Here is a 14,529-nt window from a genome sequence, read left to right on the forward strand (position 1 = left end):
ACATATACTCCATTGCGGTTATCTCTCCTTTTGACTTTTGAGCATTGTTATTTAACCGTGCATGCGGGAAGTTTGACAGCTACGGCTTACGAGCATTAATTTTTCTTCAGATGGTAAATCTTTGTGGACAAATCGGACAAACCTATACGATTTTTCTAGTGTTTACGTTGATAATTTACGTTTGCTTTTCATAGCTGAGAATGTTTCGGTAAATGCTTATACATATGTGACTAAGTGATCGATCGAGTTTACCTCAACATTATGATAGGCAAGAAGTATGATTTGTAGGAAAACAAACATTTAAGAATAAATCATTCAGTGCGCGCTTCAAAAGATTCTCTAAGCAAAAAATGGCGAAGAAATTAGACTACAGGCCAATTGTGTGTGCCGATGAGCTGCAGGTGCTGTTGAAGGCCTGTATTGATGTGGGAGTCGAAGCAGTTAGACGAAAGGGTGGTCGCACAGAGCCTCTTTTCTACGATGTAAAACGGCGAATGTCGCACTATGGTGACTTTCCAGAACGAAAATTGTACCGATTGCAGACGCACTACTTTCATACGGAGCGAGATTTTCTTAATGGAAAGCTGAATCCATATCCACCGGAAGCAAGAACATTGTGGGGAACAGCGGAACATGATGCTAATGGTGAGTGTCTGACTTTTTTTTGGCAATTTTTATAGTAATGCTATATCCTCTAGCACCCGATAATGATAAACGTTGGTCCGAACTAGTAAATCAAATCCAGCAACGCAAACAAAGCCCCTCGCATGTATCGAGGACGGAATCGAAAGAAATTGTTAATCAAGCTCTGCAGCGAAACTTGGAGAATCTTTCCGCAAACGCTCAAGACTATGTCTTCGAGGAAATTCTTTCAGAGTTGAAAATGAAAAAATTGTTTCTTAATCGGAATGTAACGGTTCTTAAGCTGGCCTATTTAAGATTACGAAAACAATTTCAGAAAGGAAGAGTTCGTTATCTCCTACCAGAGGCTGCTCAGCTTTGGCCTTCAAATAGACTAGAACAAGTCACTATTAAAACGGAGACCCCTCATTCAGATGATGAAAATGAACCACTTTCCCGATTGTCGGGAAATAGTCGACAGGAATCATCGCCTGAACCATTGGAAACAGTAGAAAAAACTAAAAACGAATGTCGAATCTGCCAATCTCTGTTGCGCGAAGAATGTAAAGATCTTTTGGAAGATACGTACAATAACAAAACGTACGGGAAAATCATTCAGGAAACTATCCAAGTTGAGATCCCTTGCGATGGTCAAGCAAACAGTAAAATTTGCTCACATTGTTCCGATTTGATAGAAAAAATGTTGCTCTTTGTTCAGCAGTGTCGGGAAGCTTGCAACATCGTAATTCCTATCAAGTTTGATGAAATATTTGTAGACGAAAAAAAGCACGTCGCCATCGAAGAGGATGCCATAAGTGAAACAAAGCAAACTGAAACAATCGAATGTACGGACGCAGCAATAGAGTACGATTCGGACGAACTTTCCTCTCCTATGCGAAGTCCATCTCCTGTAGATGTTATTTGCGAGCTAAAAGATGAAGTAAGCGAGGAAAAAGAAAAGAAAATAATTGCTAATGAGGATAAACATTCTGAATTTGGCGAGAGGAGTACTGAGGAAACGATCACTGATGAGCAGAAATACCAGGAGTTTATGAAAAGTCTACCAGCCAAACCCAAAAAACAACAGTGTCATTTGTGTGGTAAAACTGTAAACAAGTTAGCTCTTCATTTGACCAGTCACGGTGCAGCTGAGTTTCAGTGCGAAATTTGTTCACAAAAATGCACTAACAAACGTCAGCTACAAGATCATATGAATTTACACACAAAGAAGAAAACTTATCCCTGCCGAACATGCGAACGTGTTTTTTACAATTGGACTTCTCGGAAGTATCATGAGGTGAAAAAATTAATAGTTTAAAAATGTTTTGGAAATTCTATCAAGAATTCGTACTTGCAGCAAGCTCACTTTGTTAAATTTAACTGCGATAAATGTGGTGCGGTTTATACGACTGAAAGCGGTCTGCGTCAGCACATTAAACATATACATAATGGAATTAAGCATTTGGCTTGTTTAAGTTGCCCATTCAAGACGTTTGTTAAGTAAAATAAAAACAAATCACTTGGTTGGCGCATAAATCTGGTTTGACACTTACGTATCTTTTTAGATCTCGTCTACTAAACCACGTGCGAAGTCTTCACACCAGAGAACGACCGTATCGGTGTACTTTCTGCGAAAGTACGGCAAACAGTTCCAACAGTTATTATACTCATTTTCAACGACATAAAAAGAGCGGCGAAGCAACGGAATACTCGATGCTTTGCGCATACTGTGGGCAGCGCTTCAACAAAGACGCGGCCCTCGAGAAGCACATCCTCAATGAACATTCAGAAGTGGCTGTTGTAGTTTGAACAGAAATGTATTATTGATTATGATTTGCTCGAGATACATGCTTGATTGCTGTTTGACGGTAAATTTGTGTTGGTCGGAAAGAAAATATCGCTATTGTCGAGTTTGTTTTTGGACTAAAGTTGGTTGTTTTTGAGCTACACAAAAGCTACACTTTTGAGTCTCTGCAGTGCTGAAAAAAAAAAACTGGAACCCTCAGTGATAGTCGTCCAAACATTAACCTAGCTGATCTTGAAATACTATGCTGGCCTTACAAGCTAGTCGTCATATGTTCGAATCCCGGCCCGAACTAGACTTTTAGTAGAAATAAAATCGTAACACTAGCCCACAATTCGTTTGTGTAGCTATATACGAATTCAAGATTTTTATTTATCAGCTAAAAGACAAAATTTTCCTGAGCAAAACGTGATTTAAAAAAAATATCGTTTTTCTGCGATTTTTATTTTCTATTCAAAAATCGCAGGAAAACGATAAAAAAATAAGAATCACATTTTTCTGAGGAAAATTCAGGGTTTTAGCTGATTTATGAAAATAAGAAATTCATAAAGATTGTTTTCTGGTTACCGGATCAAGTAAAATGAGAGTTACACCAATAAACCACCTTGCTTGCCCCTTGGAACTCTAGCTGATCTTGAAATACGATGCTGGCCTTACAAGCTAGTCATCATATGTTCGAATCTCGGCCCAGACTAGACTGTTAGTAGCAATAAAATCGTAACACTAGCCCGCAATTCGTTTGTGTAGCTATATACGAATTTCCGATTTTATTTATCAGCTAAAAGACAGAATTTTCCTGAGCAAAACGTGATTTAAAAAAAAATTATCATTTTTCTACGATTTTTATTTTCTATTCATAAATCGCAGGAAAACGATAAAAAAAAGAATCACATTTTGCTCAGGAAAATTCAGGGTTTTAGCTGATTTATAAAAATCAGAAATTCATAAAGATTGTGTTCTGGTTACCGGATCAAGAAAAATGAGAGTTACACCAGAAAACTACCTTGCTCGCCTCTTGGTGAAAAATTATGGGACTCTTCCAGTCAGCGATGCTAAATTGGAAGACATGTCTTCAATTCGAAGTTATTCATTACCAGCGGTATAGACATAATTGTTTGTGAAAACAAAGTGAAGACATTGGAAAATATTTCAAGACATTCACATTTTGCAGAGGTATCAACCATTTCTCCTTGCTCGACATTTTTCGATTCGGCGGTAATTATTTTAGCCTTCGACCGTTTTTAACTTGACACTTTGGGTGGAAAGACCCGAAGACCACATGTGAATACATACATTTGAAAAATTGACCTGGCATCCCGTTTTCCATCTCCTGTCAAACTGACAGTTCCAAACATAAAAAAAGAAAAAGTAGGTGAATCTTTGTGGACAAACTGTTCTAGTTTGCACCGTTCGCACAGATTTTTACATTAACGATTTACTTTAGCATCGAGTTTGGTGTGCTCAGTGAAATATTTTCACAGGTTAGCGAGAAAACTAAAAAAGGTAAAGCAAATCATATGCTGGAAAATAAAGTTTGAAGGGTGGTCTTCGAAAAATTGTCTAAACAAAAACATACAATGAAAGTAGACTACAGACCAGTACTGTGTGCCGATGAGCTGCAAGTGTTGTTGAAGGCGTGTATTGAGGTGGGAGTCGAAGATGTTAGACGACAAAGTGGCCGTACAGAGCCCCTGTTCTACGATGTACAACAGCGAATGTCGTGAGTTAAACACTTGGGTGTTGTTCGGAGTTTTTAAAAAAGCTACTGACACATTTCACTGCTCAATTAAGACTGACTTTATTAATTCTAACGATTACATTTGTGCCCGCCGTTCGATTCACGTTGGTCAGAATATGAACCGCTGACTCCGCATCGCTCGGTGGTGGCTCCGATCGTTCGATTGTCGTCAACCTGCTCGTCGATGGCATTGTCTGAATTGTCAGCAAATTCCTTTGGTAGCTCGGTTGTTAACTCCTCCCGGCTGAGTGATGAGACTCCAGGGAAATTACATCCGCAATGGTCAATCTTCTAATTGGTTTTGTATCTGAGATCGTTAGAATGTCCTTTAATGGATCGTCATGTCGAATTTTGATTTTTGTGGATCTGCTTGATATGAAATTACAAAGGAGAACAATGCTGATGATTATGGTTAGAGGGAAAGTAATTCCTCCGAAAATGGTTAACTTTGGCCAGTGAAAGCTGTTTGTTTGCAATTTGATATTTTCCAGTTCTTTTCTAGTCTCGAGATGTAGTTCATGGAGATGTTCGAGGCTCAAGTTAACAATGAGATGTCCTTGCTCCACAGAGATACCTTCTAGTGGTATCTGTAAGGGTGATTCTCCGAGATTATGAATATTGCTGCTAAAAGTGTTGTTGTCAATCGAAACATTACAGTTTTCGAACGAGATGAAGAATGGACCGAATAGGTTCCTTTTGAAAATTCCACAGTTGCTTGTAAGTGAAAAATTTCTATCATAGTTGATCAGATTTTTGTCGTTAACGGTGATGATTTCTTCTTGTATGAGGTTGAGGGTAAAATAACAACTGGCTGGTTTTCCATTTAAGAGTTCCGAAATACATGTTGAGTTTTCGGGTATTAGGTCTTCTATGTTGAGTATCGTTGGATTCAAAGAAGGTACGGCATAGATCTCTTTGTGGTGTTTCAAATAATTTTGTCTCTCAAGATAAATTTGTCTTTGTTTATGACGAATCGGATAAATGTGAATTTTCCTGAATATTCTTTTGTCTAGTTTAGGAATTTTGATAAGCAGAGCTACCTCCTTGCTGTTGGTTGCCACTGATGATTCTGCATATGATAGTGCTTCGCTGATAGAGTTGGTTGTCACGTTCTCGTCGTGTAGTCTTCTTACTAATACTTGTATTTCTCCTGTACTTAGAATTTTGCTGTTTAAGATTCCTATCTTTGCTAAACTTATACTGTCTACAATTTGCTCTAATTTTTCATGTCAATACTTTAGGTTCAAAAATATATTAATGGAATGATTTTCTATGGATTTTGTATTGAACAATGATATGGCTTGAGTAGTTTTACGTACGAATTCCTTCATCTGTAGGTTTAATTCCCGGTTAATTTTTACCTGAGCATTATTATTCTGAATTAGATTATTGATAGAGGAGTTAATTATTTTTAAATCGTTAGCATCTGGACAACCTGCTATAAATTTCCATGCTGATCCTAGGCTATCCCAGCGTTTTGATCTTTTAATTGAAATAAGGTTGTTCAGTATTTGATCGATTTGTTTAAATTCTTCTATAATTAATATGGAAAACTGATTGGTCGCTATTTCGTCAAACATGTCTCTAAGGTTTCGTACATGGTATTGATATGAACTTATGGTGAAATGATGGATATAAAAATATGAGTCGATTCTTACTCTGCTAGTTCCATGGTCGAATGCTAGGATTGGCTGGTTAGTTAGGTTCCGGAGTGATATAGTTTGTTCTGATGACCATCCTGAATGTAGGCTTAAAAGTCCTAGTCTGTAATTGAAGTGCATTGAGTTAGATCTCTCGAATTTTAATGTCGTTTTTATGAATTTTTCTTCCATCATCGGTGGTTATTGTACTGTTATTAACTTTTGCTATTTTAACTTTTTTATATCTTGCTTTGTGTTTCAGCCTTTGTCGGGTTTTTTCAAATGCTTCGCTATTTTATTTAGGATTTCTTATTTTCTTTGATTTATTATGATGGTCAAGATCTTGTTTTTGCTTCCTTTTTAAATTTTCAAATATTTTTTCGATGATTTCGGGTGTTTGGGGAGATGGAAGGATAATTTCGTAAGGAGTAAATTTTGTTGCGGTATGTATGGATGAATTGTTTTTATGAAGGACCATGTGCATGAGTTTAATAAGAGGTTTAGTGGGATTCTCAGTTTTGGTTATTCGGTATAATTCTAAGAGAGTTGAATGGAGCCGTTCAACCGTTCCGTTCATCTCACTTCTTCCTGTTGCCGTAATGTAGGGGGTGATTCCAGTACCATTGTAATAATTAACCAGGTCTCCGGTCATAAATGATTTTTCACCATCCATGACTAAAATTTCTGGTGGTTTGTATTTGGACAGGAGTTCCTTGAGGGCTGGGACAATATCAATTGCTGCTCGGGATTGGACATGCATCACTTGAGCGAATTTGGAAAATTTATCTATGTAGGTGAGAAAATGATTGCTCTCGAGGAATAATATGTCTACATGAGCGATTTGGAAAGGAGCATTCGGTATCGGGATTTTCTGAAGAGTATATATAATGGGATTCCTGTCGTTTTTGTTTTCGTTACAGATACGACAGTTCACAATGAAATCTCTGAGTTTTTGATGCAGCTTTGGAAAGTAGAATTTCCGCATGATTTGAAGCTTATTTTCTTGAACACATCTATGGGCTCTCATGTGTTCGTTCCTTACGACGTTCCATTGCTCGTTTTCGTCTTGAACGTCTTCGAGTTGCTTCTGAGTAAATCGGATTTTTAACAGTCTTTGTTGGCCAAAATATTTTCTATATGTTTCTTGAATTTTTCCCATGGTGTCGTCGTCTGTTAATAATCCATTTACCAAACCTATGTTAAAGTGAGTTTTTAGGATATGAATGCCAGCATATCTGGACTTTCTTTTCCTGGGTTGACGGGAGTCCCTTTATCGTCGGGGGATCGGCAGGCAGATGCTACGAGTTGCTCCTTTTTCCTAGCGGTACTCGGGACTCTCACATCGATCGGGTGATTACCTCAGTGTCCTGCAGATCGCTTGGTTTCTGGTGTGTGGCTCTTTCCAGCGTTGTGATCCGGCTGCTTTAACCGAATATGAAGATTTTCACACTTTAAAACACTTATACTTTTCCCGACTTCTGGGTTCCTATTCGGGCGCCAGTTAAACACTTGGGTGTTGTTCGGAGTTTTTAAAAAAGCTACTGACACATTTCACTGCTCAATTAAGACTGACTTTATTAATTCTAACGATTACATTTGTGCCCGCCGTTCGATTCACGTTGGTCAGAATATGAACCGCTGACTCCGCATCGCTCGGTGGTGGCTCCGATCGTTCGATTGTCGTCAACCTGCTCGTCGATGGCATTGTCTGAATTGTCAGCAAATTCCTTTGGTAGCTCGGTTGTTAACTCGCGCTATGGTGACTTTCCCAAACGAAAACTGTACCGATTGCAGGGATACTACTTTCAAACAGAGAAGGATTTTCTCAATGGAAAGTTGAATCCATACCCACCAGAAGCAAGACAGTTGTGGGGAACGGCGAAACATGATGTAGATGGTGAGTTTTATACTTCTTTGTTTGATGTTTTTTTTTTTCATTAGTATAAATTTCAGCCCCTGATAATGATAAACGTTGGTCAGATTTAGTGCGAAAAATCCAGCAACGCAAACAGAACCCTACGCACGTGACGAAGAACGAATCAAAGGAAATAATCCGTCAAGCTCTGCAGCGTAATTTGGAGAACCTTTCCTCAAACGATCAAGACTATGTTTTCGAGGAAATTCTTTCAGAATTGAAAATGAAAAATTTGTTTCTCAACCGGAATGCAACGGCTCTAAGACTAGCGTACCTGAAATTACGAAAACAATTTCAAACAGGAAAAGCTCGCTACCTTCTACCAGAAGCTGCTCAGCTGTGGCCTATAACTAAGGTAGAACAGGTCACTATTAAAACGGAGACCCCTCCTTCAGAAGATGAAAATGAACCACTTTCCCAATGGTTGAGGAATAGTCAGCAGGAAACTTCGTTGGAACCAATTGAAATAGTAATAAAAACTGGAAATGAGTGTCGTATCTGCCAGGCGCAGCTGCACGAAGAAAGCAAAGATCTTTGGCAAGATATGTACAATAATCAGACATACGGGATAATCATACAGGAAATTATTCAAGTTCAGATCCCTTGTGATGGACAAGTAAGTAGTAAAGTCTGCTTACATTGTTCCAACTTTATAGAACAGATGTTGCTCTTTGTTCAGCAATGTCGGGAAGCTTGTAACATTCCAATTACTATAAAACATGATGAAATGTTCGTAGATATTAAAAAACAGATCGACATCGTAGAAGATACCATAACTGACACCAAGCAAACGAAAACTACTGTCGAATGTATGGATGCAACACTAGATTACGCTTCAGATCGAGTTTGCTCCCCTATGCGAAGTCCATCTCCTGTAGCTGTTGTTTGCAAGCTGAAATATGAAATTGGCAAGGAAAAGAGAATAATTACTGATGAGCAAGAATACCGTGAAACAACAGAAAAGAATACGGAGGAAGCGATCACCGATGAGCAGAAATATCAGGAGTTTATGAAAAGTCTACCAGCTAAACCCAGAAAACATCAGTGTCACTTGTGTGGTAAAGTTGTATACAATTTGGCACTTCATTTGACCAGTCACGAGGCAGCCGAATTGCAGTGTGAATTTTGTCCACACAAATGCCCCAACAAATACCAGCTAGAAGAACACATGAATTTACACACAAAAAAGAAAACCTACCCCTGCCGGACTTGCGAACGTGTTTTTTACAATTGGACTTCTCGGAAGTATCACGAGGTGAAATACCATAAAATTGAGAAAACTTCATAAACTTTGCTTAGTTTTTGAATTTGTAGCAAGCTCACTATATTAAATTTAATTGCGATAAATGTCCTGCGGTTTACAAGGGGGGGGAAGCTCATCAACTCTTCCGGCCCGCCTCTAAGCATGATGCTATGAGGAGCCAGGTGGTCTCCCACCGATTACCTGTCGATCTTTCACAAGTGAAAGTCGTCTGCAATAATTATCTCATATTAAAATATATTCCGCCCATTTTATCACAATGTTGCGAAAAGGTGAGAGGAATAGAGATAAGGAAGGCAATGGGTACTGGACCAAGTCTCCCCCGGCTGGCGCTAAAAAGATGAGCGTGAGTGTGTTGTCGGGTTGTCAACCGGGACATCCGTAGGGCGAGACCGTACGACATGTCATACTCAACAGTTTCCAATATAACCTTCTTAATTTTTAACTTTACTAAACCTTTCACAGATATTCTAAGTTAGTAGCTAGAAGCGAAACAATAATAGCTAACAGAGATGAAACGAAATGGAAACACAAATGGTTAATGTGCGAGAAGGAACGCTGGTGGTCTGCACAATCCCTGGCGATGGAAACTGCCTGTTCTCATCGCTAGCACACCAAATATGGCAATCACTCCCGGCAACAGAGCTCAACAACTTTCACGCCCGCAGTCTCCGAGCACTAGTTGTAGAATATTATCGCTCGAAGGCAGGGGAACTCGAAGAGCAACTGACGGCACAAGCCCAAGTGATATTTCCAGAACTACACGGCACCATGTGAGCAGCCCAACTCATCGAACACTACATGCGCAACCTCGCAACACCTGGATTCTGGGGCGGAGAAGAGAGTATCAGAGCGGTGGCTGCCATTTTCGAGTATAACATTAGAGTGTACTCAGAAAACGCAAGCATGACAACAAAAGGAGAACCCGGAGTGCGAAACCAACAAGACCTGAGCATAGTTCACAGATCCAACGAATACGGTGCTTACAATCATTGCGACAGCGTAATAAGGTTGATTGAAAACGACGAACCTCCGAGAGTCGAACGTCGCCATAACCCAACACCCGGTTTTTCACCTCCTACGCAGAACCCTTTTCCAATCCACCATCTACTAACCGAACGCCGAGGGCCAGCAGCAACAGACACACACGAAGTGACACAACATAGTGACATTCAGAGCACAACAGCATGTGCAGTTGATGTGTCGGAAACCATCACGATAGCGACTTGGAACGTCTCCGGATGCTCTCAAGAAAGCGACAGGGAGCTAGTTGATCTGACTCTGCGTGATAACAGATTTGCGAAAGCAAATTTACAGGGAACGCGATTAGCGACCTGCACAATTAGAACCACATCGTACCTGTGGTAATGTCAACAAGCCAGGCAACAACAACAGAATGGGCGGAGGAACAGCTATCGCGATTCAACGAGATTTGGTGCCAAGATACAAATTCCAACGGATATCTGACAGCTCATGCGCCATATTTCTACCAATTTTTGGTGAACAACTTATAATAATCTCTGTTTACGCGAGATCGTCAAGAGGACAAGCTGACCCCGAATACAGTGTAATACACGAATTCCTCCGATCGTGACCTGCTACCAGCTGAACGACCAAATGTCGGAAAACTCTTGTATCATCCCTGGAGTAACGCGAACGGGGATGGACTCAAAGACATCCTCCAGGCCTACAACTATAAACTTTGCAGTTCGTTTGGGCCATGTCATAGTGTCCTGCGCACATGGAGTCGAGGCACAAACCAATCACAGATCGAGCATGTGGTTATGCCAATCATACCTCGTTTCCAGCGGCCAAAGTGCAAAGCGGTGGAAGGAACAGCAGGGTTCTCTGACCACCGCATGCTGCTACTGACGGTACGTCATCGTCAACCGAATGCAAGAACGGAAACCCCCCGTGCCACAGAAAGCGAATTCAACGTTAACACCAAGGATGGAAGGGCCGGAAAAATTGGACAACCGAACTACCGAGTCTCTCTTCTGACAACCGATCCTGCAGCAGAAGAACGCTACTCTAAAGTACTTACCAGGAAATTAGATATCCAAAATGACGGCACTGTAGGCAGCACAAACCAGCTTATCGAGTCTACCATAACCGCCATATGAGACACTGCGTCAACCACGCTGAATGGATCAACGTCCCCATCAACTCCCAGAAGAAGGAAATGCGGTCGCGACATTGAAAAGGCTCAACGTGAGCTGCTAGCGAACAGAAACGATGCAGAACTCAAAAGAAAGTACCGAGATGCACGAAAAAGGAAAAGCAAAGCGTACGAAAACCACCAGGAAGAGAAAGTTAAGTTGTTCTTCGAAAACATAGAAAACTTTCCAGTTTTAGAAAGACTCCGTTTAACATTTCGTTACTTAAAACGTCATCGCCGCAAAATCACGCAAGGTGCATCAACGTATATCCCAATCCAAAGGTGGGAGGAGAAACTACAATCCAGCGCAAGTCAAGCGGAAGTGGTATTGCTTCCAGAGCCGACTCCACCCCCAATTAACTCAGGCCCAACGTGGCATGACGTAGAACGCCTCAGCTTAACCCTACGTAACGGCACAGCTACGGGTGTGGACGCGGTACGCCCGGAGTTACTGAGATATGGGCCCGAAAGTCTACATCGACGCATCCATGAAATTTTGAAGCAAATATGGCAACAAAATGAAGTGCCTCCTCGGCTATTAGAGACTGTCCAAATACCTATTCCCAAAAACCCTCGACCCAAAAACGCAGACGAGTATAGACGCATCACCCTCTGTTCCGTTATTTATAAGATATACGCCAGATTCCTGCTGGAACAGCTTGAAATATATCTTGGAGACGTTGACAACTACCAGTTTGCGTATCACAACAACAGGAGCGCCGAGGACCAAATATTCATCGTACGCCAAATGCTGGACGAGCGATGGCGCAAAGGTAGAACCACGTATATCGTTTCGCTGGACCTACGGCAAGCATTCGATACCATCGATCTACGCGTGGTGCCAGAGACATTATCGAGGTTGGGCGTGCCCCCATACTTGATAAACAGAATCGTATCCGCATGTCTCACCGAACGTACCTCGCTCCTGTGGTTCGGGCAAAGAACTGAAACACAATAAAGTAACAGGAATAAAGCAAGGATGCCCACTGTCACCAAAATTATTTGTGTACCTTCTTGACCAAGCACTCCAACGACTAAAACAACTGATGCCGGAATTACAACTAGGCCAGACGCAGCGAATAAAATTACCATGCCTGCGAGTGTACGCAGACGATATATTATTAATCGTTACAGACCCTGCACAGATTCCAAGACTACTCAACCTCATCGGCCCTTGCCTGAAGGAGTTTGGACTAGAACTCAATGTCACCAAAACTGAAGTTTTGATCCGGGACCCATCACGAACGCAAAACCTTGACGCTCCAAGAAGTGAACGTTTTGGAAACTTTGAGCTGCGAGTGGTATCCAAGCTGAGATATTTAGGAGCATATATCACCAGCTCACTAAACAGACGGGAAACAGTATCCAATCGGGCTCTAGAAGCGCTTCGAGCGTACCAAGCTGTAGCGGGCTTCGTGAAAACCTGCCGACTTAGATGGGAAACATCACTCCGGATTTACCATGCAGTGATAAGTCCAATTGTGCTGTACGCTTTGAGAGTGTCAACACTAACAAAGCACAATCGAGATCGGCTACGCGACATGGAACAAAAGATCGTACTTGGTCTATATTCAGCTTCGAGACACAGCGCCGAACGCCCTATGGAATTGGACGGCTTCTCTACTGGGCTCACCTGCTTAGAATGGGGGAAAGCGAGATACTGAAGCTGACTGAAGATTATAAAATCCCTGGACCTCAAAAACGAGGACGCCCTTGTCACAACTGGAAAACCTGTCTGAAACACGATATAGAGTGCACCGATCTTTCGGAAAGCTATCTCAGGGAGCTGGCTGAGGAAAGAGGAAGGTTTGGAGCTTTCGCAGACAGAATGAAAACGAGAATCGAAGAAGAACAAATGGAAGGAGACTACGATTCCGATTTCGTCAGCTTTCCTGATGAAGAAGACTCATACGGCAACTTCGAAGGTTATGATGACGCGAGCGACTCAGAATGACACCTACTTCCTGCATCAGACAATCCAAACAAAGTGAGTAAAATGTCTCTCTTGCAAACTCCATGATGTCCATATATGAAAAAAAAAACTCCATGATGAACAACATAAGCATAAGAAGTAAGTTGAAATATATAAATGAACCTAGCAATCTATATAAATATATATACATGAATCATATATTTATATGATTGATAACATAATAAATTATCCAATTTGTCATTCCATTTTAGCAAATTAAATATATCTCTTCTATCCTTTCACTTTCTGCCTTCTCCTATCCTCTAAGTAATGCATCTGAAACTAGCGGGACGGGTTGAAAGCCAGCGCCTACTAGTGGAAGAAACCGGTGCGCTATACGGTCTAGCGCATATCTCAAGTCTCCTGAAAATCTTGAGATAACGGATAGGCTTGTAGGTCCTCACCTAGCATGTAAATGTAGATGGGCGGACGCTTGTCTGCCAGGGTGTGGTCCGATGAATTACAATTACAATAAATGTCCTGCGGTTTACAAGAGTGAATGTAGCCTGCGACAGCACATTAAGCATACTCATAATGGAATTAGACATTTGGCTTGTTCAAGTTGTCCATACAAGACTTTTGTTAAGTAAGTTGGTGTTGGTGCGCAAAACTAATTTAACACATACGTTTTATTTTCAGATCCCGTCTGCTAAACCACGTGCGAAGTTTTCACACCAGTGAACGACCGTATCGGTGTACTTTCTGCGAGAGTACAGCAAACAGTTCCAACAGTTATTATACCCACCTTCAACGACACAAAAAGAGCGGCGAAACAACAGAATACTCCATGCTTTGCGCTTACTGTGGGCAACACTTCAACAAGGATGCAGCCCTCGAGAAACACATCTGCAAGGAACATCCTGATGTGGCCGTTGTAGTCTGAACAGAAATGTATGAGTCTAACAAGATTACACTGGTAAACGCAGACTTTGCCCTAGAGCTCAAACTGAAAAAAGAATAAAGATTATAATCAGTTTTGTTTGGAAACCATGTTCAAGCAGAATTTTGCATAACTCGTTGCAAAATTTGACATAACACTTTGAACTAATACACAACAAAATCATCGTTCGGATGATCCATCTGCTGCCGCCTTCGCTCTGCGTAATGTATTTCGATATCAGGGCTAGCGTACGTGCATGTGTCAAATTGGGAACCACAAAATATGTCTTACCACGGTGTCTCTGGTAGAAGAAATTTATTCGAGAAAAAATTGTATCACTCTAATACTCATCATTCAATTGAAATGTTCTATCGGTGGGTCTAGAATATTTTTTTTTTGTAATTGAAAAGTTAGTAGAATGAAAATTATTAATATGTTTCAAGACTATGAAAACCAATCGTGCTGAAACTTCGCTTATTTATATAAAAGAATAATGTTCTGCATAATCTCAGATTTTCTCAAAAAGAAAAAGTTTGGAAA

General features: G+C 40.8%; 2 protein-coding genes across 4 annotated transcripts; both read left to right on the plus strand.

Annotated features, from left to right (window-relative positions):
• Positions 1-69: 69 nt before the first annotated feature.
• LOC129721884 (zinc finger and SCAN domain-containing protein 26-like) lies at positions 70-2,487 on the plus strand. The gene is made up of 4 exons (XM_055674970.1): positions 70-645; positions 699-1,918; positions 1,979-2,121; positions 2,187-2,487. The coding sequence occupies exons 1-4, from the start codon at positions 351-353 to the stop codon at positions 2,428-2,430; spliced, it is 1,902 nt and encodes a 633-aa protein (XP_055530945.1). The 5' UTR covers positions 70-350; the 3' UTR covers positions 2,431-2,487.
• Positions 2,488-3,937: 1,450 nt separating this feature from the next.
• Positions 3,938-14,495, plus strand: LOC129724291 (zinc finger protein 121-like). 3 transcript variants are annotated; one of them, XM_055679035.1, is made up of 7 exons: positions 3,938-4,143; positions 7,553-7,700; positions 7,757-8,334; positions 8,398-8,973; positions 9,033-9,060; positions 13,581-13,695; positions 13,749-14,495. In XM_055679035.1, exons 1-7 carry the CDS (start codon positions 4,003-4,005, stop codon positions 13,990-13,992), a joined length of 1,830 nt encoding a protein of 609 aa, XP_055535010.1. In that variant the 5' UTR covers positions 3,938-4,002; the 3' UTR covers positions 13,993-14,495. The 3 variants fall into 3 exon arrangements, with proteins under 3 accessions (XP_055535010.1, XP_055535009.1, XP_055535008.1); XM_055679034.1 differs by having other exon boundaries at positions 7,757-7,801; positions 7,847-8,973; XM_055679033.1 differs by having other exon boundaries at positions 7,757-8,973.
• The last annotated feature ends 34 nt before the right edge of the window (positions 14,496-14,529 follow it).

The sequence above is a fragment of the Wyeomyia smithii genome, chromosome 2 (assembly GCF_029784165.1).
Source record: "Wyeomyia smithii strain HCP4-BCI-WySm-NY-G18 chromosome 2, ASM2978416v1, whole genome shotgun sequence".
Taxonomy (NCBI): Eukaryota; Metazoa; Arthropoda; class Insecta; order Diptera; family Culicidae; genus Wyeomyia; species Wyeomyia smithii.

What these genes read in the sequence shown, in the direction of transcription:
- LOC129721884 (XM_055674970.1), top strand. Translation starts at nt 351, where the DNA reads ATGGCGAAGAAATTAGACTACAGGCCAATTGTGTGTGCCGATGAGCTG. An exon ending in AGCGGAACATGATGCTAATG is followed by an intron (nt 646 to 698) that starts GTGAGTGTCTGA and finishes TATATCCTCTAG; the next exon opens with CACCCGATAATGATAAACGT. An exon ending in CTTCTCGGAAGTATCATGAG is followed by an intron (nt 1,919 to 1,978) that starts GTGAAAAAATTA and finishes TCGTACTTGCAG; the next exon opens with CAAGCTCACTTTGTTAAATT.
- LOC129724291 (XM_055679033.1), top strand. Translation starts at nt 4,003, where the DNA reads ATGAAAGTAGACTACAGACCAGTACTGTGTGCCGATGAGCTGCAAGTG. An exon ending in ACGATGTACAACAGCGAATG is followed by an intron (nt 4,144 to 7,552) that starts TCGTGAGTTAAA and finishes TCGGTTGTTAAC; the next exon opens with TCGCGCTATGGTGACTTTCC. An exon ending in CTATATTAAATTTAATTGCG is followed by an intron (nt 9,061 to 13,580) that starts ATAAATGTCCTG and finishes ATTACAATTACA; the next exon opens with ATAAATGTCCTGCGGTTTAC.